This window comes from Rhinopithecus roxellana, chromosome 11 (assembly GCF_007565055.1).
Source record: "Rhinopithecus roxellana isolate Shanxi Qingling chromosome 11, ASM756505v1, whole genome shotgun sequence".
NCBI classification, from domain to species: domain Eukaryota; kingdom Metazoa; phylum Chordata; class Mammalia; order Primates; family Cercopithecidae; genus Rhinopithecus; species Rhinopithecus roxellana.
In genome coordinates, this window is record NC_044559.1 from 108,607,681 (window position 1) to 108,634,952 (window position 27,272).

The window sequence follows — 27,272 nt, forward strand, 5'->3', positions numbered from 1 at the left end:
AGTTTGTTGTGCAGCAGTAGATGACTGAAATAATACTTTCAGTTAAAAATCTTAACAACAAGGTATGCACTGCACATAGCTAGAGAACAAGCAATGTCAGAATAAGCAATGACCGCTTTGTTTTTTTGTTTTGTTTTGCTTTTGAGACAGGGTCTCACTCTGTCACCCAGGTTGGAATGCAGTGGCACAATCTCCGCTCACTGCAACCTCCACCTCCCGGGGTCAAGTGATTCTCCTTCCTCAGTCTCCAGAGTAGCTAGGAGGACAGGCATGCACCACCACACCCTGCTAATTTTTGTATTTCTGTAGAGATGGGTTATTGCCATGTTGCCCAGGCTGCTCTCAAACTCCTGGACTCAAGCGATCCTCCTACCTCAGCCTATCAAACTGCTGGGATTACAGGTGTGAGCCACCGTGCCCGGCCTAGCAATCATTTTGAATGACAGTACAACAGCAAAACTCTCCTTATTGAAAAGACTGAATTGAGGTATTCAAACAAAGCTTAATGAATTTGATTTCCAAGCGGATATCAGTCACCAATATCCTACTATAAGAAAAAAAATGTTTAAAGCTTTGTGATTCTGACACTTAAAATTGTAATGTAGACTTAAATTCATTTTACAAAGGTATATTTGAAAATCCACAGTAACAGAGCAAATAATTTAAAACAATGTTCTGCTAAAGTGACTATAATAATTCATGGCAGTAAAAATTTTGAGTTCCATGTAGAGACATCTACCATGCAACAAATTATCAAGGTGATCTCAGTAATTCTCACTGTACACAGTTTTATTTAAATAACTCACACAACCTTTGACAACTATTGAATCTTTCTCATTCCAAGTCCTAAATAAGCAACTTCAGGTCATTTCACATAGTTAACATTATGAGAAACAGATACCTTTTACCATTCATTTAAAAACATAGTTTGCATTTAAAATCATAGTCTCCCATTCTGTTCAGGTGCTGATAACTGGCGTTCATTTCAGACATCAACCTAAGACAGGATTGTAGGGATTCTTCCCGGTTACATTAAAATCATGCCCAGAAAAGGAAGCTGCTATTATTAAAAAGATCACAGATTTCCTAAGATGAATTTTCTCCAAATTTGACAGTAATAGCAACAGCACTCATAAGAATAATATGATGTATCCTTTAAAACCCTCCTTGCACGCGTTATTTTATTAGATCCTCATAACGGGCATATATCAATTTTATAGAGTTAGAAACAGAGGTCTGTGCAGATGAGAAGGATGCTCGCTGTCACTATAATGAAGTTAAATTTTAAGCCTAAGCCTCCTAAAAGTAAAACAAATGTCTAATGCTTAGTTCATGTATTATCAAAAGTGGAGATACAACATACAGGCACACTCAGCCCTGTAACACAGGTAGGGAAGTGAGGACATAACACAGTTCCATGTCTATTTAAAGTGTAACTTTCATGGAAATCTTTCAGACAGTTATCAGACTTCAGTCACTTTTCTTGACTACCAAAAGAGTCAAACAACAGTTCCTTTTAAAAGGAAACCATCATTTCCTATGATACCCTATCTTACAATAAACAAAACAATTCACAAAACAATTGAGAGTAGATATTGAAGACAAATGGTACCTAGAGAGAACCAGAAGTATCCTATTATAGTATGTACTTTAGAAAGCGACTGCAAATTAAAATGTTCCATTAAGGCTGCTCAATAAGCTTAAAATTCAGTGGTTTATTGTGGAATCTATTTTACTGCTAGTTATCAGAATGAAGCATAACAAGAAGTCAATTAACTGAGAATTTACCCTTTTAAAGAAATTTATGATTAAATTATGAAAATGATAAGGAGAAAGAAATCCAGGATCTTAGCAAGTTAACCAGAGAGGAGTCATAAATGGCATATAAATGCTAAAGCTGAAATGAACAGGGATGGCGTCTGCTCAGGGAACAATGAAGTGAAGTCAATCCTGAATTCCAACTTGAAAATGTTTAAAGTACATTGGCAGGATCTAGGAGGCCATCTAGGAGGTGGTTTTAAGGAAATGATAAGGAAAGACAAGAGGAAAGAAGAGCAGAACAGCTTCATAAGTTAGTTATGGGCAGAAATAGGAATTCATTTGTTTGGAGGTAAAAGTTCTCCAAATTTCCAGATTCTTTCATTAGTAATTGAGTCATTTTACTTTCTCTTCCTGGAAGAGGGTTTGGAAATCATTTATTTTAAGATGTAACGGGAAATAAAAGTGAAAATGAAATGTTTGTTGAGCTAGACATGCGAAACAATCAACATCTCTTCCTTACTCTGTTCCTCATTTTCCAAGCCAGAATTTCTCTGCACGCTTTTCTCATCTAATTTGTCACCAAATCCTATAAAGCTATTTTTTTAATATTTCTTGAAACTGACAACTGCTTTCTGGTTCCACCTCTTAAGTCCATACTATGTCCTCCTAATTGGTCTCAGGCCCATGAGTCTAATTTCTCCATCACTACTAAGTTGCCAAAATGATCTTTCTAAAATAAAGAGGATTATGGTGTTCTACTTAAAATCCTTCAGTGACACCTCATAGCTTTCCAAAAAAGTGTACACTCATGGAACCTGCTTGATTTTCTAGCTTCATCTTCACAACTCCATACAGGTACTCTTTGTTCCAGGCAAAGTGAACAGCACATACTCCATGCCATGCTGTCTCCTCCAGCCATCAATTTGCCTGTGTAACTGTCACTTGGCTTTACATTTTGGCTTGCACGGGATTGTTTCCTCAGAATGCCTGCCTTCTTTAATCTCGCAGTCTGATTTTGCTGTTTCTCTTCTTGGCTCCCCTCCAATAGCCTCAGGTGTAAAACACCATCACAGCCTGAAGGGGATTAGGAAAGGACCAGCAGGCAATTGTCCAGGGCTCCAATCCTCAAGAAAATGCAAACATCATTAGGAATGTTGCAGATCAATACTCTAAGTGGCTGGGAGACTGCTTTGACAAGCTTCTAGGAATTAGAAGTCTAAAATGACCCAGGAATATGCTTCAATAGTAATAAATCACTTTTAAAATACCTTTCAAAGGGGTAAGTTTGGTTAGTTTCTGTTTTTATTCTGCTAGGTAGGTATGCAAGTTTGAAGTCAGAGCTGAACTGCTTAGAACAATACTCTGCTAGCAGACATCCTTCCTCATCCTTCACTGCACTGTGCTTATGGTGCAGTAGTCTGTGCAAAACTGTGATCTTTCCCCAAAGAAAAGTGGAACAAATACTTTAAAAACATCTGTTTGAAGGGGAACTGTGTTAGTCCATTTTCACGTTGCTGATATAGATATACCCAAGACTGGGTAATTTTTGAAGAAAATGAGTTTTAATGGACTCACGGTTCCACGTGCTTGGGAGGCCTCATAATCATGGGGGAAGGTGAAAGGCATGTCTTACATGGCAGCAGATGAGAGAATGAGGACCAAGCAAAATGGGTTTCCCCTTATAAAACCATCAGATCTCATGAGACTTATGGGGAAACCACCCCAATGATTCAATTATCTCCCACCAGGTCCCTCCTACAACATGTGGGAATTATGTGAGCTACAATTCAAGATGAGATTAGGGTGGGGACACAGCCAAACCATATCAGAAACCAAATACCTAATTAGCTTTCTCAGGCTGTGCTATGTTTCTGTCTGGTCCTGATCATAATATTTATCGCACAATATTGTAATAAGTTGAATTACTTATCTAAGGTCTCCATAAGCTTCACAAGGACAAAGGCCAAAACTTTTTTGTTTTGTAACAAATATGAAAAACATGTTCACCCAAAGTGTGTGATCTTTAAGTGCAGTGAACCGACACCCAAAGATCAAGATTTAGCAGTGTATGTTCAATGCTGTCCAGAGAAGAATGACCTTGAGTCAAACAGATAAGAATATTCTGTTCATTAAAGAGGCATTCTTTATTGTGAGTCAGATACCAATCATTGTGAGTGAAATGTCCCTTAAAATTATTTTTCTCTTTTTGGTTTATCTTCATATTCACCAGATAAATAACTGACTGTTCATTCCATTTCATAGATACTGTCATAGAAGAAATGAAGAACATTGGAGGGAGAAGACCAATTTCTGGTCACTGGAAAAATACAACCATTATAAATCAATAAATTTACACTCTTTCTTTTTTTTTTTTTTCCTTGAGACAGAATTTAACTCTTGTTGCCCAGGCTGGAGTGCAATGGTGTAATCTCGGCTCACTGCAACTTCCACCTCCCAGATTCAAGCAATTCTCCCTGCCTCAGCCTCCCGAGTAGCTGGGACTACAGGTGCACACCACCACGCCCAACTAATTTTTGTATTTTTAGTAGAGACAGGGTTTTTCCATGTTGACCAGGCTGGTCTTGAACTCCTGATCTCAGATGATCCGCTTGCCTCAGTCTCTCAAAGTGCTGGGATTACAGGGGTGAGCCACTGTGCCTGACTGATAAACTTACATTTTATTCTCTTACAAGTAAGATTAGCAGGCAAGGAGGTCTTAAATTTGACCAACTGAGTACATGGACAAAAAGTTACTTCTAGACCTTTCACTTGGCACTGTCACCTTTCTGAGGTCTTGGGAAAATAAAATCCAATAATATATGTGTAACTGTTTTCAAAGTTATAAAGCTCCTATATATTTTTTTCTTTGACAAGAATGACCTTCATATTTCAAAGGATATTTTAGCTTTGATTGTTGTCTCTCTAAAATAAACTTTTATCTTGGTACTGCTTTTGGCTGGCCAAATAAATTTTATGCTCTTGACCTGATTTAAACTAATATTTTTCTTCTTTCTGCTGCCAGTAAAATATTGTTATACTCAACTTTTCTCAAGAGAAAGATGTTCTGTGTTTCTTCATAGTAAGCAACAACATGTAAGGGAAAAGGGGGTCTCTCTTGAACTGATGACTCTTTTTCTGGAAAATATACAGAACACTGTGAAAAAATAAGCTGTAATGATCTGTTAGGATTAAATTACATTACTTTAATAGAGAAGAATTCTACACATATGCGGAATTTACAAGAAATGGTGTTATTTTCTGGTAATGACCCATGTTGACTTGGCAGTTGTTTAAATATAATGTCAACCAATTATGTTTAAAATCTCAAGCAAATTGGAAAGATAGTTCCAGAAAAAAGGTAATATCAAGGGCAAGTAAAATTATTTTCTGAAAACTTCAGCGACTTGAGCTTTATAACATTTAAAACAAATATGGATAATCTTAAATTTCGTCAAACTGGGAAACTGAACCATTCAGATTAGGCCCCTCAACCCAGTAGAAATACTATTTTTTTCACATCTTTTTTGTTAGATTAGAAAACTGTGTTATGCTAAAATGAACAGGTTCACAATTGCTTTTCTAAAACCCATAGGGTAATTGGGCTGTGGAATTCAAATATTTTCAGATTTTAGAAAGGTAATATCATGTGTCTGCCACATAGTCAGTGCAGTGGTAGTAAGTGGCTCTCTGAAAAAGTTTGCATGAGTACATATAAGTTTATTATAAATTTTACTGATATAAACAAACTGTAACACAAAATTACAAATAAAAATAAATAATACATTTTACTGTAAATTATTTTTGATTGCACAGAATGCGTTCATTAATTTTTGCATAGCTTTCATATTCATAGTTAACCTATGGTTGTGACTGATGTAGAAATGTACTTTAGTCATGAGTGTTTGTCAGTGTTTTCCTTTATTCTTAAATCTGTATTTGGGTTTACTAGTTCTCCTTTTAGTTTCTTTAACTGAATACTTGCTCATTTATTTTAATACATATATATAGAGAGAGAGATAGGCATATGTCCGCATCCAGATAGAGATAGATGATAGATATATAGACATACATACATACATACTAAATGAACATAGTTCAGGCCATACATTTCTAAATTCCACTATGGCTGCATCTCTACAAATTTTATGTTGTACTTTCATTGTTTTTTCTTGATTTTAAAAAACAAACATACATAGTTTAGAAGCCCTATTTTAGGACCCATTAAACTGCTCTAAATTCTCCAGCTTATATTCACCTATTCCAATATTTTTTAACTATTTCCTGCGAAATATTTACAAGTTTTCCTTTCCTTGATAAATAAGTTTGGGAAGAAAGGGTTAAGCAAAGTTTAAATGAGTTTCCTTAATGTAGGATTAATATGCTAATATGCATTATAAATCTATAAAAAGGAAATACAGAAGGCATATTTACTAAAAGTATTGGACCACAAATTTTTTTTTTTTTTTTTTGAGATAAGGTCTTGCTCTGTTGCCCAGGCTGGAGACCTGTGGCACAATCATAGCTCACTGCAACCTCAAATTCCTGAGCCCAAGCAATATTCCTGCCTCAGCCTCGCGAATAGCTGGGACTACTGACATGCACCACCATGCCTTGCTAATATTTTAAATATTTGTAGAGAGGTCTATGTTAACCAGGCTGGTCTTGAACTCTTGGCCTCAAGCTGTCCTCCCAAAGTGCTTGGATTACAGGCATGAGCCACCATGCCCTGCTGACCACAGATTTTTGTTTTTGCTAAAACTATTTAAGTGTAATGAACCAACTTAAAAATGTTTACCTACTCTATAGTAGTTGGTGTCAGTATCACTACTTTTACCGGTAATCATCATTTAGTACTATATTAATCAGGGTTGTTAATTGTAAATAATAAAAATAACTCTCAACAAGTTTAAGCATAAAATAAATGTATTAAGAGATAATAAATGGGCAAAATATTCTCCAGGAAAGCCAGGGATCAAGTTTAGAGGCTAGCACCGGAAACAATTCCCAGGTCACATCACTGGATTGCTGTTTTGGCACCACTAAAATGGCAGTAGATCCATGAAAAAGGAAAGTCATAAGCTGAAAAATACGGCAGGGGAAGAGACCAGCAGTAGCAGTTTGGAGGCCAGAAAGCACATAAATGACTGCTTACTACTTTAATAGACTAGGGAAAGTTGAGTTCTATGTCTCTAGTATGAAAACTTCAAAATTACGCTGATTAGCACATCAAGACCCTAAAATAGTTCAAGAATTAGAGGTAACATTTACTTCTGAACCCGGAGGTGGGTTTGGGGGAAAGGAGTACAGGACTAAGAACAAGAGAATTCATCGAAAATCTGTATGAAAAGCAGTTATAGCCTTGGAAACTGTTCCCCACCCCATGTAGCAGGGCGACTGCTGAATAAGCGCTTATTCTATGGAGAGACTTCAAATTCTGGGATATTAGGCATAGGTGAGAGCAGAAATAGTACATGCCAATACCACAAAATAGTGAGAGGTTCCATACTGAAAAATCTACATGTTGAATGGTAACAATCATAACCCCCCCTTTTGTTTACTCTGATTCTAATTCCCTGGAGGATTTCTTTCCAGGAAGCCTAAAGAGGCTAAAAGAAAAGTCCTACAGATAGAATTGAGGGTACCCACTGAAATAGCCCAATTCATGATCATACAGGGAAGTCCAGCAATTGATAAGGCCCATCCAGGATATGGTTTCCAATCAATTTTTTACTGCTTGAAAATTAAATGTGAATAAGAGAGGAAGATCACTAAACACTTGAGGAATGTCTCAATAGGAAATACAGAGACCAAAACAAACAAACAAAAAGTGGACTTCAGAAGAAACAGAAACAAATTTCAAATGAATTTTCTAACTATAATTAAATTCCTTAGCTGGCCACAATGGCTCAGGCCTGTAATCCCAACACTTTGGGAGGCTGAGGTGGGAGGATCACTTGAAGCCATGAGTTCAAGGCCAGTCTAGGCAACATAGCAAAATCCCATCTCTACAGGAAAAGAAAAAGGCTTAAAAAAATTCCTTAAAGAGTTTTTTTTTTTTTTAAAGACTTTTGTATCCATGAAACAAAAACAGAAAGCAATTAAAAAATTTAAAAGGCACACAAAAAAAAACTAAAAACATGATAGTCATAACTTATAATAGAAAAGTTAACAAAGAAATAAACCCAGAAAGTGGAATCCCTCCCAGAAAGGATAAATGGACGAATTCAAAGAAAGAAAAAGAAATGGGACATGGGAAAGTAAAATTCTAGAGAATTAGAGGGTGTTTCAGTTATTTAATACTTTATAACAAACCACCCCAAAACTTAGTGGATTAAAACAATTTATTATTTCTCAATATTCTGTGGGTTGACTGGGCTCAGTATAGCATGTCTTCTGCTCTTTTGCTTAAGGCAGTCACATAGCTACACTCACCTAGTAACTTGGCTAGGGCTCAATAATCCAAGATGTCTTTTCACTCTCTGAGGCCTCTTTCCACATGATCTTTCATTATGAGATTATCCGCGCCAGGTATCTTTACATAAAAAAATGAAGGATGTAGAAGTGTCTAGCACCCTTATGGCCTGGCCTTGAAATCCCATATATCTTCTGCCACTTTCTATTGATCAAAGCAAGTCACAAGATCAGCCCAGATTCAAGGGAAGGGAATATGGACTTCATTTGTTGATGTGAGGAATAGCATGCACATAAGGTTTGGGAGGTATCATTGAGCACTATCTTTATTTATTTATTATTTTTTATTTTTGAGACAGAGTCTCACTCTGTCACCCAAGCTGGAGTGCAATGGTGCGATCTCAGCTCACTGTAATCTCTGCCTCCCAGATTCAAGCAATTCTCGCCTCAGCCTCTTGAGTAGCTGGGATTACAGGTGCCTGCCACCATGCCCAGCTAATTTTTGTATTATTAGTAGAGATGGGGTTTCACCATGTTGGCCAGACTGGTCTTAATATCCTGACTTTATATCCCACCTCCACCTCAAAAAGTGCTAGGATTACAGGCATGAGCCACCTCGCCTGGCCAAGCACTATCTTTAGAATCAATCTTCCACACCACACAAAATCATTTTAAGTTGTCCAAAATCCCTAAAATAGGAGTTTGAGAAAGAAAGAACAGAAAATATAAGACAGGGAAAAAAATTCAAAAATAAGTTTTATCATAATTATCAGAACTGAAGGACATAAATTTCCATATTTAGAAAGCCCATCAAAGTGCTCCAGTAGCAAAACAAACAAGCACAAAGACTTATACCAATAAATGCTACCATGAAATGTTAGAACCCTGACCATAAAGAGAAGATCCTAAAAGCTTCTACAGGAGAGGAAATAAAAGATTACATTTTAAAATTCAAGAATCAGAATAACATTAGACTTATCAAAAACAATAAGAGAACCTAGAAGATGGTGGAGCAATATCTTCAAATTTCTGAGGAAAAAAATTACTTCCAACCTAGGATTCTATACACAGCAAAACTATTAATCTAGTCTGAAATGGAATAAAGACATTGTTAGACAAGCAATTTCTCAAATAATTAAAAGCACACGCTAAAATCACAACATTATCATAGGAAGCTACTGGAGAGTGAGTTCTACCAAAATTATGGAATAAACCAAGGAAAAGGAAGAAGCTGGATCCACTCAGCAGAAAGTGGAAGGACAATGTGAACAGAAAGGAAAGATGACTAGAGAGACCCTATAGGGTAGTCTCCCTATAAATCAACTAGTCTGCCTTAAAACAGGAAAACAGAGCACTCAAGAGGGGAAATCTTCAAGAAAAAAATAACATGGTTGGATTACCTAATGAACTTATAGTCATTGACATCTGTGCATCTGGCAGAAAGTTTGGAGATGAATTTGTTACATATGTAGAAAGTTAAACAAATTGAATAAACACCACAACTATTAATCCAAAAAATAAAACAAACCCCAAAATTATAGCATACTATGTAATTCAAATGTGGGTAATAGTCATAATAAGGCAAACAGTAATCTTAACCTAATCCAAAATTACAATATATTAGGAGGATGGGAAGTAAGGAAATGAGAGGATAGTGGGATAGAACAGTGGGAGCAGAAGTAAATATTTAATTTAAAAAAAAATTTTTTTTTGTGAGATGGAGTGTCAGTGTGTCACCCAGGCTGGAGTGCAATGGTGCAATCTTGGTTCTCTGCAAACTCCACCTCCTGGGTTCAAGTGATTCTCCTGTCTCAGCCTCCTGAGTAGCTGGGATTACAGGTGTCTACCACTGTGCCTGGCTAATTTTTGTATTTTTAGTAGAGATGTGGTTTCATGTTGGCCAGGCTGGTTTCAAACTCCGGAGACCCACCCACCTCAGCCTCCCAAAGTGCTGGGATTACAGGTGTGAGCCACCACGCCCAGCCAAATATTTTACTTTTATAGAAGAATATCCGTAGATAATATCTAAAGCCAAAATTCAAAATAGTAGTATAACTTGTTGTCAAGAAATATGGAAGGAAATACCAGAGGAAACTGCTGATTTGAGAGTAATTACCTCTGGGGAGTGGGTACTACTGTTTTTTACATTTTAGCTTTATAAAACGATTTGACTTCTTAAACTATGCCTAAATTTGTGTTCTAAATGTAACACAAGTTTTCACTGGTGGGAATATAAATGGTGTAGCTGTTATAAAATACAATACAAGAGATATTCAAAAAATTAAAAATAGAATAACAATACGATCCAGCAACTCTGCTTCTGGGTGTATGACCAAAAGAATTGAAAGAAGGGTCTAGAAAGCACGTATGTATTGGTGTTCATACACACATACTCACAGCAACATGACCCACAACAGCTAAATGTGGAAACAACTCAAATGTCCACAGACCAAAAAATGGATAAATGAAATATGATACAAGGATTGCAAACCTGGACCATGTGCTGCCAAGCAACCCCCAAATGGTATTTTTTACACGGCTTCCAAAGAAAGCCTATTGATGAGCCTATAGTTATAAATTAAGTTTTAATGTCATCACAAATACAGGTAAGTCTAATTTAGTCTGAAATAAAATTAAGTCATTAAAAATTAACATGTTGATATTTGCGCTTTAAGAGCACCAAGAAGACTGTTTGTGGTGGTTATTACTTTTTTAACTTATTCTTATTGTTCAAAATGGTTCCTAAGGGCTTTTTTAATTTCAGTATTTCTCATGAGCTCTGAAATATCTACCTCAAAGTTTCTGTTTTGAAAATTAGTAATAAAGCATTTGCTTAAAAAATCCCTTGCAAAGATACTATTAAACTTATGATTAGATGGTATTGAATTGATGCATTTTAGAATTCATTCACCAAATAAGAATTTGTTTATTAAAAATAATTCATTGTGAATTTAAAATTATAAACTCCCCTTTATTTGTAAATGAAACTTACCTGCCATTAGCAGCTATGCATTTTATAGGCCACTACGATACCAATAAAGTCTATAATGACAACCTAAAAAGTGCTACATCACAAAGAAATACATCACAAAGCCGTGACTTCTCAGAACAGTTGTTAGTCCCAATTAAATGAAAACCCTAACTCAGAACTAAGAAACAGGCAAAGAGTTCTGATTTTAAAAAGAAAAGCAGCTAACCTGACTACAGTATCCTTCTACAAAGCAATAACAACTTCTGATGTAGGACTATGATCAAAATATTGCCAGCTTGTTGCAGGAAGTCAGGGACCCCAAATGGAGGGACCAGCTGGAGTCACAGCAGAGGAACATAAATTGTGAAGATTTCATGAACATTTATCAGTTCCCAAATAATACTCTTATAATTTCTTATGCCTGTCTTAATCTCTTAATCATGTTATCTTCGTAAGCTGAGGATGTACATCACCTCAGGACCAGTATAATTGTGTTAACTGTACAAATTGATTGTAAAACACGTGTGTTTGAACAAAATGAAATCAATGTACCTTGAAAAAGAACAGAATAACAATGATTTTAGTGAACAAGGGAAGACAACCATAACATCCGACTGCCTGTGGGGTCTGGCAAAATAAAGCCATAGTTTTCTGCTTACAGAGAGCCTATAAACAGACGTGCAAGTAGGGAAGATATCGCTAAATTCTTTTCCTAGCAAGGAATATTGATAATTAATACTGTGGGAAAAGAATTGCATTCCTGGGGGGAGGTCTATAAACAGCCACTCTGGGAGTGTCTGCCTTATGTGATTGAGATAAGGACTGAAATATGCCCTGGTCTTCTGCAGTAATCTCAGGCTTACTAGGGTAGGGAAAAACCCCTCCCTGGTGAATCTGAGGTGAGACAGGTTCTCTGCTCTTGAACCCTGTTTTCTGTTGTTTCAGATGTTTATCAAGACAATATATGCACAGCTGAACATAGAACCTTATCAGTAGTTCTGTTTTACCTTTTTTCCTGTTTACTCGGAAACATGTGATCTTTGTTCTCCCTTTGAAGCATGTGATCTTTGCGACCTAATCCCTGTTCTTGTACCCCCTCCCCTTTAGAAATCCTCAATAAAACTTGCAGGTTTTAAGGCTTGGGTGGGCGTCATGGTCCTACCGATATATGATGTCAACCCCGGAGGCCCAGCTGTAAAATTCCTCTCTTTGTACTTTTCCTCTTTATTTCTCAGCCGGCCGACACTTACGGAAAATAGAAAGGACCTACGTTGAAATATTGGGGACCAGTTCCCCGATACCAGCTGATCAAAGTATTGCCAGATATCAGTTATGCTGATTTAGTTGCTTGCACTTGACCTGTCCCTTTTCCATGACATTGGCGACTTTCTTGGCTTGGCTTTTTTCAGTCAGAAAAGCATATTTGTTTTTGAAGGAGCCTGTTTGTTTTAAAGTAAAAGTTTCAAAGTGATAATAAGTTAATGATTTGAGCAATGGTTGGAGTGCACAGATGAGGCCTACACAAACTACTTTTTCATATGTAGATTGTATTCGTTTTCCTGGATAGGGACAAAAACAGTATTATGTTTCCATGGGTTTGAAGTTCACATGAAAACAGGTACTTCCTGATTTTTTTTAACTAACATTATGTAGTCTGAATTATAAAATGTTTATAAATGATTTCATGGATTGAGAGAAACAATATTTGTCATCCATGATTATTTTTGAAAGTGAATTGCTATTAAAATTTAACTAAAACTTCATATAATTTATTGTCTTCTAAACTCTATTTTGATGAAAATACATTTTATAATTTTCATATATAACTTAAAAATCTAATTTTTCTCAAATATCTTACAAATTCACTACATTTATGATACTGTAAATTAATTTCAAACAGTGAAAGCTAGAGATAACCATAGCCTGAAAATTTATCAATTTTCATTTCATAAACTCATCGATTTTTAATAATGTTGACATAAAAGATGGTTTTACATGCTATTAAGAAGAGTCACAAATGTTAAGAAGTTTACAGTCACTAACTTTCAATATAAATTTTATAAAACAGTATATCTATTTGATACAAGAACAGATAAAAATTAGACAAATGTCCAGTAGTGGGTAAGTGGATTGTGGTGTTCATACAATAGAATACTATTTAGTAATACAATTCAATGAATTGTGGCTTCATTCATCTGGATGGATGAATTTGGACGCCTCTGAGCAAAAGAAGTAGGTCATGGGATAACACAAAAAGTATGATTCCATTTATATAAAATTCAAAGAGTCAAAACTAAACAATGTACAACTATGAGAAAGGGAATGAAAAACAGAAAATGTATGATGTAGTTATGGTTGGGGGAAGAAAGTGAATGTAATCAAAGAAGAGTCAAAGGTGAGTCATGTTCTATTGAGTGAGGTGGTGAATACTTACGTATTTAATGCTTATCCTTAAACTGTACATATATTTTACACCCTGGAGAAAAAGAGAAGCAGGAAAGTGGAGCCCATATATGTAGATAACTGTGAATAACTTTATCTTGATGGGAAAATAAAGAAGCACAGATGGGAAAAAGGTTGATGTTCACAGAGATTTTCTTCTTCTGCTAAAGTACAAAAAGACTCTAAATGCCATAGAAAGTAAGGTTACACAGGAGGGGAGAAGTTGAAGAAACAAGAGGAAGGTACCTGATGACACACGTCATTTAAGTAGGTTGAAGGGAATAGGATCCAAGGCACATCTAAAGAGACTCATCTTTAAAAAGAAAAGGAATGCCACCCAATTCAATCAAAGGGGAGGGGAAAAGGACAGAAATGGGTGCAGCAAACATATACACTTGATGATAGGAAGCCTGAGGTATGTTATGTATGGTCACTTGTTCCTCTAGAATGAAGCAAAGTTATTAGCTGAGAGTGAAGGGCCAGAGTTGGTTTTCAGAAAAAGTGAAGACATGAAATAACTATTTTGGCCAGTAAGAGAATGTGCTGTCCACAAATAAATACATGTGAACTCTTGGGCATTTCATCTTTCCTGTTTCTCCTGCCTCTGCTAGAATGTTTTCCCCATTCCTTTTCATTTAGAAAATCTTCCCATCCTTCTAGACTCATCTTAGATTCTATGCCCTTTGTGAAACCTTTTTGATTATCCCATAGTAATCCTTTCCTCTTAAATCTTACAGCACTTAGCTGTATCACTCATTTTTCATTTGACACACTATCTTGCAATAACTCTTTTGCTTGTACATGATTTAATTTTTGCGTTGTCTTGTTAACTACAGTTATTGAAGGCAGAAATCATGTCTTCTTTAATTTTTTGAGGCTGAGTCCTGCTCTGTTGCCTAGGTTGGAGTGCATGGTATGATCTAAGTTCACTGCAACCTCTGCCTCGTGGGTTCAAGCGATTTTTGTGTCCCAGCCTCCTGAGTAGCTGGGACTACAGGTGTGCACCACCATGTCCAGCTACTATCTTGTATTTTTCATAGAGATGGGGTTACACCATGCTGATCTTGAATTCCTGGCCTCAGGTGATCCGCCCTCCTTGGCCTCCCAAAGTGCTGGGATTACAGGTGTGAGCCACTGCGCCCAGCCAGAAATCATGTCTTTTTAAAACACTGCTCCTCTTACTTTCAGAAAAATAATGCTTTTTTTGTTTTGAGATGGAGTTTTGCTCTTGTTGCCCAGGCTGGAGTGCAATGGCGTGATTTCTGCTCAACCGCAACCTGCATCTCCCAGGTTCAAGTGATTCTCCAGCCTCAGCCTCCTGAGTAGCTGGGACTACAGGCATGCACCGCCATGCCTGGCTAATTTTGTATTTTTAGTAGAGACAGTTTCTCCATGTTGGTCAGGCTGGTCTTGAACTTCTGACTTCAGGTGATCTGCCTGCCTCGGCCTCCCAAAGTGCTGGGATTACACGCGTGAGCCACCGCACCCAGCAAAATAATGCATTCTTACGTATGGTGAATATTTAGATGCAGTTTCTAAATATATCATCTACTGAAATATCCTTAAAAGTAAATGATAAAATAATAAAGACATACAAGAATAAACGGAACTTTGAATCTTCCATTTTTTTCCCTGTAACTGCTCCTGATTTTCAAGTTTAGGTTTTAGAACCTCCTTTTTAGAAGCTAAGCCAGAGATCTGGTGCTAATATACAATTGGTTTAATTTTTTTAAAAAATTTAAAACAAATTTCTCGTTTATTAAACTATTAAAATGTTTTCTTCATTACAACTTTCAATATATTTCTTCTTGGAGGTTGTTCTCCAAGAATATGAAACTCAATGTTATCAAAGACAAATTATGTTAGGAATGCCATCTTGTGGTTGACAGTAGTCCATTACACTAATTGGTCTTGACAATCTTTAATTCAGAAAGAAAACATCCAGTAAATTCGCAAACATAAATCATGGTTAAAATGTACTACTACAAAGGAATACAAATTAAATACATGTATCAGTTGTGTGCAGTTTCAGCTGCCAGAAAAATACAATGTTCACTGAAGAAACAACAAATTACGCTAAGAATTCACTCCAAATAATATAGTGAAACTGCTGTCTACAAATACCCTCCTATTGAGACTACTCAAGTACTCTTAATTTTGGAAAACTTTCCTCTTGAAATAGATCGTTTTATTTCTGTATTCACTTCTAAATAGTACTGCTTAGTGTTTCATCCTGGACTTCAGTTATGTCTTGATGTTCAAACATCATCACCCCAACCATAAACATCCAAAAGAGAGTGAAGGACAGAGTACATATTTAATTTGGACAGTGTGAGATACACATTAGTTGTAGTCCAAAATGGAATTTGAGGAGGGTTAAAAACACTGGCCATAGTCAGGTGCAGAGGCTCACGCCAGTAATCCTAGCACTTTGGAAGGCCGAGGTGGGTGGATCACCTGAGGTCAGGCGTTCGAGACCAGCCTGGAAAACTTGGCGAAACCCCACCTCTACTAAAAATAAAAAATTCAGCCATGCGTGGTGGTGCATGCCTGTAATCCCAGCTACTTGGGAGGCTGAGGCAGGAGAATCACTTGAACCCAGGAGGCGGAGGGTGCAGTGAGCTGAAACTGCGCCAAACAAAAACAAAACAAAACACTGGCCCTAATCCTAATAGAAGAGTTGACTACTTCCTCCATTCAAATTAGCCATTTTGAGTGGTAAATTAACTTTCTAATCAACAGAGAACTATTCACTAGTTACAGATGTAGTATCTGAAAACTGGGCTTAAATATTTTAATTGCCAAATAGTATAGCAGACATTTTGGTCCACGTAACAGTGAGGGTGTGGGAGTGGAAACTGATATACCCCACATGAGCACAAGGCAAAGCATGACAGCTCAAAGGTCCGTGCACTGTTAACTTTTGTCACTTCTACATTAAAGATCTGAGGAGGTGCCATGGAGGTCTAATGTCAGCCCTAGAGATCAGACTATTGAAATTCCAAACAGATATAGAGATATTTACATAAAAGACAAAATGCTACTGTACTCCAAATCAGTGTTTGAGATTTATTATTGCATGCTTATAGCCAGAAAAAAAAATTTACTCTGAAAGCTTTCATATGAATTGATTTTGGATAAGTTTTTCCACATGACTCTTCAAGACATTCACATCAGCTGCACAGACCTGGTACTCCGTCTTCTCTTGCTGTTTTGTTCTCTCTAATAAAGCCTCATGCAGTGGAGGTAATGCATTGTATGAACCCAGTAAATACAGCTGACTCGATGAAGTCTCATTGATTTCTTTAATCTTTAAAGCCTGCATGATAGCAGGTGCAAACTTTGAGTAATGGGCTGTAGATGAGACAATCACAGGGCAAGTTTTGTCTTGCACCCTATCTGCAACCACTTTTGCAACAGCAGTGTGTGGATCCAAAATATACCCTGAAGTATTATAGGTAGAGTTAATAGCTGCTAGGCACTCTCCCTCAGAGCACCAGTCAGCTACAAAATCCTGCTGAAGTTTCTCAACTAGAACCTTTTCTATCTGGAAGTGATGCTGACTTTCTAATTGATTAAATAATTCTGTCATTAGTTGTCCATCTTTATTAGCCATCAAGTGCAAATGTCGTTCTAGGTTTGAAGATTTGAGAATATCTATCGACGGTGAAAAAGTCTGTGCTAATTTTCTTTCCCTTAGATCATAATGTCCTGTTTTTATAAAATCAGTCAAAACACGGTTCTGATTAGAGGCACAGATAAATTTTCGAATCGGGATTCCCATCATTTTGGCATACACTGCTGCTAATATGTTACCAAAATTTCCTGTGGGAATACAGACATCGACTGGGCTTCCAAAAGAAATAAATCCTTGACTAACAAGATCGAGATATGCGGAAGCATGATAAACTACCTGCGGAAGTAGTCGGCCCCAGTTTATGGAATTAGCCGAACTTAAAATTGTTCCATATTCCACAGTAAGAAAGCCAGTAAAATCAGAATCATTAAAAATTCTTTTTATAGCTGTCTGGCAAAAATCAAAATCTGACTCAACACCCACTGCCCATCCATTTTCTCTCTGACTGCCAATTATTTGTGCTTTTTGAAAATCACTTACTCCATTCTCAGGAAAAAATGTGACCACAGCTATCCTTTGCTTATCATTCTTATTAAGACGACTAAAACCATTTAAGACTGCACTCCCTGTGTCTCCTGAAGTAGCTACCAGTATCATATAATTGCAACTTGGTGGGATACAGTGTGCAAAAATATGAGGCATAAGCTGTAAAGACAAATCTTTAAATGATCCTGTTGGTCCATGAAACAACTCCAGGATGAACTGGTTGCCTGAAAGGTGCCTGACAGGAGCAATTTTTGAGCAGGCAAAGTTTTCCCCATAAGCAGTTTCAATCATTTCTCCCAACCTGGCAGCAGGTATGTCTGCAGGATGGATACATCTTTCCAACAGTATCTGTGCTCTTTCTATGTAGGTTGCTCCTACTAGGCTTTTCCACTCCCCACAGCTTAATTCTGGAAACTCCTTCGCAGGAACAAAGAGTCCACCATCAGAAGCCAACCCCTCAATTACAGCTTCACTAAAAAATTTTGTTGAAACCTTCTGTTCACAGTGTTTAGGCCAAACGTGTCTTGTTGAAATGAATGTTTCCGAGTCCACATCTTGGTATCTTTTAATTGCATTCAGCACTTTGTCAGCTACCTCCTCTGGGGAAGCCCCACTTTCACAGAAAACACGAGCATCATACCACTTCTTATAATACTGTCTTCTAAATTTAAGTAAGTCTTTCATAGATGTTCCAGAATTCCGACCTACAATCCTATCTATCTTCATTAATTTCAGACGATGAATTAGATCTAGTAGAGGTACATCCAGGTATACAATTACTCCATTTTTCTTCAGATGCCACATGCTAGCATCATGCATTGGATTGGATCCAGTAAGGGAAATCACACTTCCAGATGCAGAGAAGTTTAACACAGCTTTTCCTTCCTCTTCTAAAAATTGCTCATTACCAACATCCTGTAATTTTTCAGACACACTCATATTCCAGGTTTTTTCAAGGATATCATCATCTACATCTATGACACAACAACCTAGTTTCTGACCTATTATTCTGCCTACTGTTGTTTTCCCAGCACCAGGAGGTCCCATCAGGATAATATTTTTGTCTCCAACAAGAGAGTGGGTTGAATACCATGACTTCCTTAATTCTGCAAGTGCAAAGGTTCTTGAAAGAAATCGCTGTGCGTGTTTATCCGTTTTAACATGTATACTAGAAAAACATTTCTGTGTTATCTTTTTCAGATGCTGACATCGGTTAAAGTGGAGCATTCTCTTTTCACTTTTCTGCCCACACCAACCTAAAAATGGGCTTTAGCCCTTTTCAAAACACAAAACAAACAAACAAAAAAACAACAAAAGATAATTTGGTTACTAATTTCAGTAGATTGTTAAAATCCCAACAGGATTGAATATAACCATGCCCATGGTACATAAACTGTTTAAAAATCTGCCAAACTTATGGAGTTCAAAAAAAGTATTCCAACCCAAATTCTTATATATTGCATATTATCCTTTTTAATGATACCTTTTAAAATCTCAAGACACTGAAAAATCAAAACTTTGACAAAATTTGCAACTATAAACAACAGAAACTTGTATTCACGAAGTGCCAGATTGTAGATGCTTTTAAAAGTATATATATGCTAAATCAAATTACTATTTCTTTTCGTATTGAGATCTTTTAATGGAAATTATTTCATGGTTTATCGGTTTATATCACATATAAAGATGATTTGGAGTTGGAGTGCTATCTACTTGCAATTCACAAAAGTTGAATAATATTCTTTATATTTAATTTCTCTTCAGTTATATGAACATCGTGATAGACTATGTTACTCATAAATTTCTTACAGAATTCATAACAGGAAACCAGAATAAAAGAACATATTTGCTTACAAAATGCTTAGTTTTCCAAACTACATGATATTCTCTTTCTTATGTGCCTTTTATGTGCATATTAAGACTCATTGTGACATATTATTCATACTGAAGGCTTTAAAAAGAGCCAAAGTGAAAGGTATAATATTATACAAATAGTTAAGAAAAATTAATAATCAGCAATGAGGTCAAAGGCTACATATAACCTTATCTGCACGGAACCATCGTTTTTGTTTCTAATCCTATAATCTTCAGTGGAGAGATTTAACTCAATTTCCAGGCCCAGGGCGATAGCCAAGAACCTCAGGAATGTTTCCAATGATGAGAGAAAACAATTATTCTGGCATCCAAAGAAGCTCTATAATTTCCCATATTGACCAAGTCCTTGTCTTTGGAAATATACTCACCATTAAAACAAAAATGTATGCCAGACAAGTCAAGTCTTTGGTTATGTAAAACGCAATATAATACCTCTGCAGTGTTCATGTAAACTGCCTGAAGTAATGTCACAGACACATAGTGGGGCTTATCACGTGTTCTCTGGTAGAACCAATATGCAACTAAAACATATTAAATACTAGATCAAATGTTTAAGTATGTGCTGAAAACTTTTAATCATGTAATACTGACTTTCTATGCTACTTAAACTCTGTTTTGTAATTAAACATTTAAATGATTTTAAGCTAACTCTGAATTTAACTTACAAGTAAAATTAGAGCCGTCAAGGGAAGTAATTCATTTCCTTATTTGACTTCTCAATTTGTATGTGCTGTGCTTAATTTCCACTGACTTGTAAACACAGGACACACCAGAACCAATCTGAAGAGTTTGTTGACTCTGAGGCAAAACTGATCTTTGCAAAACGTGGAGTCTATAATGGAAAAAATTTTAAGTTAATTATAACTGTATACAGTATCATAAAATTCTACATATAGACTAGTCTATTATTTGAAAAGCTCATCTGCAATTTTAAAACTACAGAAAAGTTGACCCTTTTCATGTTCCCCCAACTCTATTATTAGATTAAGATACCGTTTTTAAACATGTGTGTCTCATTATAAAAATAATTTCACTAAACAGTACTGAAGGAATTTCTACCATCAAGCAATAAAAAACCAAATAATAACAAATACAAAATCTTTCAGAAGGACATCTGGAATTTTAATGATTTGGCTGTATAATCATCAGAGGGGAAAAAAATCAGTGGACTACAGCTATGAAATTAGTGTCTGAATTGTTTTTTAGGCTGTATTATTTATCAAAATCACTATATAATCATACGTAATAATATCCACTATAAAAAGCCCAAATAAAACTCTTGCCACAAAAAGATCTCTCTTAGCTATATAAGTGTCTCTATAATAAGATCAAAGCACCTATCATAGTGGTTAGCACAAAATATTTACAGTAAGATTAATCATTGTCACTCACTGACAATGAGCTAGGAATATATAAATTGAATCCAAATATATAGGTACAAGGCAACGTGCATTTTTTTTTTTTATGGCTTGGTTTATAAACCTTCAGAGAATACAGTGGTGTTCAACCATGAATCAAGAACTGTTTTGCCACACACAGTCTAATCCTTTCCCTGAAGTAAACCAGGGACCAGAAAGAATTATATACTTGAATCATAACATCAATTTATTTTATTAAACGGTATTCTGGTACTGGACTTTAAAAGCACAAGCTGTTTTTAGGGCACTTATATAAAACAGTTTGACTAACCTCCTATTCAGGAAGCTTTTGCTTGTAACATTACAGTCTCTTCTTTTTGAGTTTGCAATACATAACTTTCTGGTATCTGTATCAGTAATAATTGTATATAATCTGAGTAGTTCATTTTCAAGTGCAGTAATTTTTTTTTTTTTTTTTTTTTTTTTTTTTGAGAAAGGGTCTTCCACCGTCGCCCAGGCTGGAGTGCAGTGGCATGATCTCAGTTCATTGCAGCCTCAACCTCTTGGGCTCAGGTCATTCTCCCACCAGGTGTGCACCACCACACCCAGCTAATTTTTGTAAGTTTTGTAGAGACAGGGTTTCACCATGTTGCCCAGACTGCTCTTGAACTCCTGAACTCAAGCAATCCTCCCACCTTGGCCTCCCAAAGTGCTGGGATTACAGGCATGAGCCACCACACCGACCCAGTAAATCTTTCATCTTTTCTTCTGCTTTATGTTGCTTGCTACCATGCCTAACATCAACTTCATTAACAGTAGATTGTAAAGCAAACATTATGTTACCTTCACCTTATGTTTTGCAATCTTACTTTTTCTATATATTAGTTCCCCTCTACCCTCGTTTTTAAATTTTACTTCACTTCCCTTTTTCAAGACTTTGGGGTAGCCTATATATATATATATAAATTATGACAGTTCAATTTGTAAATTCTGTATCAATATTTCCCAAAAACATGTTCCTTAGACTAGGAGAAGGCAGTTAAGTACTATATTATTTCTAAAGAACAATAAAGATATATTCTATTTTAAGATACATACTAAATTTTATTTTGTAACATTTAACCACAAATTGATTTTAGGGGGTCAACATTTTTTAACAAAACAAATGAGGAAAAGACATCCTCATTTTCTTTTTGAGAATGTCTGCTGCAGGAATATACACAGAAGGCATATATATGGACTTCACCAAAGCATTATCCATGGTTCGCTAAATATTTGTTCCATTCACGGAGAAATGGAAAAAAGGATTTGAGGATATTGTTGAATGATCATAAAAAATGGTTCTGTTGAATAGAGGGAAATTTCTGGTAGTGCACTCCAAGGCTTTCAGTCTTGATACTCTTCTCTTTAACGTGTTTAACAATTATTTGGATTAAGCATTGAGAGAGATATTGGATAATTAGTGGTTAACAGGACGGACTTCAGAGAAAAATCTGCAGATGTGCAAGTCCTTTATATAAAATGGTGTAGTATTTGCATACAACCTGTGCACATCCTCCTGTATACCTTAAATCATCTTTGAATAACTTATAATACGTAACACAATGCAAATGCTACGTACAGAGCTGGTATACTAATTTGCTTTTTTATTTGTGGTATTTTTACTGTTCCATTAGTTTCATGTTTTTTGTTTGTCAGACAGGCTCCCACTCTGTTGCCCAGGCTGGAGTGCAGTGGCACAATCTTGGCTCACTACAGCCTTGACTTCCTAGGCTCAAGCAATCGTCCCATCTCAGCCTCACAAGTAGCTGGGACTACAGGCACGCACCAATACACCCAGCTAATTTTAGTATATTTTGTAGAGAGGGAGTTTCGCCATGTTGCCCAGGCTGGTCTCCAATCCCGGGGCTCAAGCAATCTTCCTGCCTTGGCCTTTGAAAAGTGCTAGGATTGCAGATATAAGCCACTGCACCCAACCAAAATACCAAAATATTTTCAATCTGTAGTTAGTTGAATCTGAGAATGGGAAATTCACAGATATGGAGATCCAACTGTATATCAGGACACAAACTAGGCAAAAGGAGGTTAAGCTCTACTGCTTCTGACTTCTAATCAAAAATTCTCTCAAACCCTTCTTTCAGAGGGCCTCCCACTTGCCATGAAACAGAGGTGAGGGTGGAAGGACCACACAATCCAGTATTGTTCTGTAATCACAAGGATCTTACAACCAAAACAATTAATTTTGCAAGTTCATCACTTAAGTCTTTATATTACTATCAAAGCTAAGTCTTTTCTGCCGTTAGACTTCTGCTGTTAGACATGTTCTTAATGATATCAAATATTTAACTGAAAAAACTTAAGTATCCACAATTCTGTAACTTTGAGAATTATAAAGAACCTGTCTTTATAAAGGGTTTATTTACCTTCCAATTGTCTTATATCCTCATCTACACCCATTTTATTCATTTAAATAGATAAAAATAAGGCTTCGCAAAAAAAAAAAAAAAAAAAAACCCTCATGTGTTTATGTACATGACAGGCATACCATTATATGGGGATCTAGAATCTGTGCAAACTACAATCCACAGGCTAAATCTGGCCCACCATCGTTTTTATAAATCAAGTTTCACTGAAGCACAACTTCAACCATTCATGTGCTCATACATTTGTTCATTTGTTCAGTATTGTCTTTGGCTGCTTTTGAGCTACAGTGGCAAAAGTGAGTAGTTGCAACATAACCACTTGGCCCGCAAAGGCCTGAAATATTCACTGTCTACCCCGTTACAGATAGTTCGTTCATCCCTATAGGTATATACCAGTTAATTCCCTGTGGACATGAGGTAGACACAGGCATTTTTTTTGAACTGTCATTTCAAGAGAATTATAAAAACTAGAAATAATTTTGCTTAAACACACTTTCGAAAGGCAAGGAGAATTGCAGATCAAATGTCTAAGAAAAAAGAAAAGTTCTTTTCCAAATGATTTAACAACCTGCTCATGACTGTACACTAACCATACTACAGTGAGGTCTAGCACAAATTGTTTAGCATTTTTTTAAAGCATAATAAATATACAGACATCAGTGAAATTATTTTATTTCAATAACCCCAGAACATCAAGGGTACCTAAGGCCAGTTGGTGCTAACTGCAGAAATCATGTTTTGCCCTTACTTGCTATTTCAGGAACTGATTAACACAAATAGTCTCAAGGCGTTCCTTCTAATTAGAAAATTTATAAGCTTTAGTCGATGACTATCCACTTGGCTAATGGTATTATTATTCCATGAATCCTTGGTTTGAATCTTCGTAAATACAGGAAGTTTCCCGCCAAAATTTTTCTCTATACTTGCTAAACAGAAACCCCAAACATAAAATACTCAAAGGCGAAAAGGACAAAGTGATATAGATTTAGATCCAGATCTAAATATAGATCTATAGATCTATCTATCTAAAATGTTTTGGAAGACAATCTGACGTGAAGAAATCTGGAGAATTTTCCCTAAGCGTCTGGGACAAAAATTAAAACCAACTGTATACATATATTAAAAAAAACTTACTGTATTCTTACCTAGTGAAATTCAGTAAGAGCCCAAAATAAGGATCTCCACATTCAGTAAAGCCTTTTTATATAAACTAAAAGGTTCACTAGGCCATTGTGTTGTTTTAATGTCTCCACCAGGCAACCAGACAGTGACAAACCCAAACTCCTGTGTTTTCTCTCCTCTCCGGGAAGCTTTAGTTCCTTCGGGCAGAGTGGCCTCTGTACGGGTGGCTCAGAGCCATCCATCTTCCTCCCCAAATCCTATTACCAAAATGCCTTTTAAACACTCACGTAAAAGCGTCTAAATGACTTTCCTAGGGCACTCCTATGTGCATAAATTTACGGGTGACTAGGAGCAAAAAGGAATAAAACCGCTTCCCAGAAGACGATTTTCAACATGGGACGCCAAAAACTGGACAAAAACGTAAAGGCCCACTTAAAAGGCTTCTCCTCTCAGTTTAGGATGCTCATTTACAAACAGCAGGTCCACTGGTTCCTGGAGAAGGACCTAGAGGAAGGGTCCCGACCAGGGTGGAAGAGCAGGCGCAGAGCAGACCCCGAGGGCCGCCCAAGAGGCGGTAGCGGGCGCAGGGGTGGCAGGGCAAGCGCAGCAGGCGGAGGAGGCCGCGAGCCCCGGGCGCACACTCACACAGGTGGCGGGCAAAGCTGCGCGGGGTTCCGAGGGGCCTCGACCACAATCGGCAGGAAAAATGCGGGCAGAGTTAAGACGACCAGCGAGTAGCGGAAAGGGGAAGGGACGGTGCGGGGAAAAGCATGCGACGGGAGCGGGGTGGCTTCTAATTTTCCTTTCTCTCTCCTCCAGTAACTCACCAAGGAAATCTCACTGAGAAGACGGGGAAAATGAAAGGAAATGGGGAAGCAGTTTCCACGAACCGCTAAAGCCGCCACAGGAGAGGGAGCACCGTACCTCCGGCTAGTTCCCCGGTCCCGCCCCCGCGCAGTGGACGCTGCCTGTGCCTGCCGCGGCCAGCGTACCTCCGCTCCACGCCCACGCCCGGAGCAGCCTCGCGCAGGGCACGTGACCTCTTCTCTCACTGTAGCCTATCCAAGCACTCCGAGCTCCTCGGGCTCCTCCCCTTCCTCGTCCCGCGGGCTGCCTTGGCCGTGCGTCCGCTTGGTCTCAGCCGATCGCTCCGCCCACACCGGGATTGGGTCCTGCTCGCAAAAACGTTATTGTGAGACGCCTGCGCACTAACTGCGCTTTGCTGTGTCTGCAGTAGGGTTTTTCTTTTTCCCCAGATACACAGAGATGAAAAGAGCACAGTTTTTAAGGGAACACCATTTTCACCCTGTTAACTTTCAAAGGCACGTAAAAACAATGGCTTCCAAATGAGCTTCTCTAGTAGAAGGCGATACAGAAAGAGGGGGAGACCTAGTTTGCAGTGCCGCCCTCTACTTCCTCGTTGCCTAGTAACGGTTTCCACGGCAACCGCACAGTCAACGACGCTTAGCAATCACGGGAGAAATAGGGTGTTTTCTTCCCGAGAGGACTGCTAAGGGGGGGTCAAAGGGGGGACGATGTGAAGGAGGGAAACTGTGGTCCTTGAGAAGGCGAAGAAGAAAGAAAGGGGAAGCAGTGAAGAAGGACAGAGATACTGGGACAGGGAGAAAAAAGCTGAGAATAGCTTTTAAGAAGTCATTTGGTGACCATGGATCCAACGTGTCCTTCTGAGTGCATTTATAACCTCATACCCAGTGACTTGAAGGAGCCTCCCCAGCCTCCTAGGTATGTGGATAAGCAAAGACCATCACTTGAAACAAGAATGGGGAATACTCAGTATTAATTAAACATACATATACTGGGATTTTTAATAATAAAATGTATTTATGCCTCGATGAAGTAGCCTTGGAGGATAACTTGTTAGAGAAAAGGTCGAAATATCTAGATATTTAGCATCTCACAGTTTTACAGAGAGGGCAGTCCGGCGCTGTGAGGTGACCATTTGATTATATTACACTTAACCTCTTATTAATACTGCATATGATTATTGTGTAATTTAATTATACGTGATATGTATACAACATAGCACAAAGTTTCATGTTGTTGAAAAGAGAAAAATAACAATTCTGTTATCTTGTTTAAGTATACTTGATGTTTGGGTTCAGGAGTTCGGTGTTGTATTTCTAACTGCACTACTTCTCCCTCTCTAATGGGATAGTACTTATCTTTTCCCCCAAGATTTTTATGAAATATAAATTTACATTTGCTCTTGAACCTCAGGTTTTTGATCAGTGAAACGAAATATCTACTACTATTAGGCAGTTTCTAAGGACTTTTTCAGATCTAATGGTTTAATGGAAGGAAGACTTGGTGGATAGATAATGAACCAAAAAATATGTAATTGAATTGAAATTTTACGTAGGTCTTAGAACCTCTTATATTCTCCAAATCTCAAAAACGTGCAAAGGAAGCACTTCAGTTACTCCCATCTGTAGGAACTTCTTAGAACTTAAATCTGTGGGGAGCAAAGAAAGTAGTGGAGAAAATCTCAGCTCTCCTAGGACTTGAAATGTTTCCTGTCTTTTACCATCACCCTTGTCGATATGCAAGTCAAAACCACATTTAAAAAGGACTGGACTGAAAATCAGGCCTAGCGATTAATTGTCTTTGTGATCTTGCATAAAGTTTCATTTGTTTACTGATCTGTGAGATAAATGTACTAGATAATATCCAAGGTCCCTTTTAGATCTAATGGTCAATTATTTTTACTAGTATTAGGGTAATAGCTCAACAAGTAGGCAGCTTCTTCAACTTTAAATATTTGATTT

General features: G+C 37.3%; 2 protein-coding genes across 6 annotated transcripts in view; one reads left to right on the top strand and one right to left on the bottom strand.

Annotated features, from left to right (window-relative positions):
• The window catches only part of ENKUR (enkurin, TRPC channel interacting protein), a 78,897-nt gene that overhangs the window by 20,790 nt on the left and 30,835 nt on the right, over positions 1–27,272 (top strand). The window contains exon 1 of one of the 2 annotated variants that reach the window (XM_010356255.2): positions 25,132–26,229. The exons of the other annotated variant lie outside the window; for it this stretch is intronic. Within the exon in view, the coding sequence (XP_010354557.1) occupies positions 26,153–26,229 (77 nt within the window). The 5' untranslated portion in view covers positions 25,132–26,152. Of the gene's footprint in view, positions 1–25,131; positions 26,230–27,272 lie in introns of those variants that run through there. 2 annotated transcript variants of the gene reach the window in all.
• On the bottom strand, positions 15,491–25,536 carry THNSL1 (threonine synthase like 1). Of its 4 annotated transcripts, none has more exons than XM_030941350.1 (4): positions 25,314–25,458; positions 24,510–24,743; positions 20,249–20,415; positions 15,491–18,983 (listed from the first exon to the last, which is right to left on the bottom strand). In XM_030941350.1, the coding sequence occupies exon 4, from the start codon at positions 18,933–18,935 to the stop codon at positions 16,704–16,706; it is 2,232 nt and encodes a 743-aa protein (XP_030797210.1). In that variant the 5' UTR covers positions 18,936–18,983; positions 20,249–20,415; positions 24,510–24,743; positions 25,314–25,458; the 3' UTR covers positions 15,491–16,703. The 4 variants fall into 4 exon arrangements, with proteins under 4 accessions (XP_030797210.1, XP_030797211.1, XP_010354556.1 ...); XM_030941351.1 differs by having other exon boundaries at positions 25,411–25,434; XM_010356254.2 differs by lacking the exon at positions 24,510–24,743 and having other exon boundaries at positions 25,411–25,536.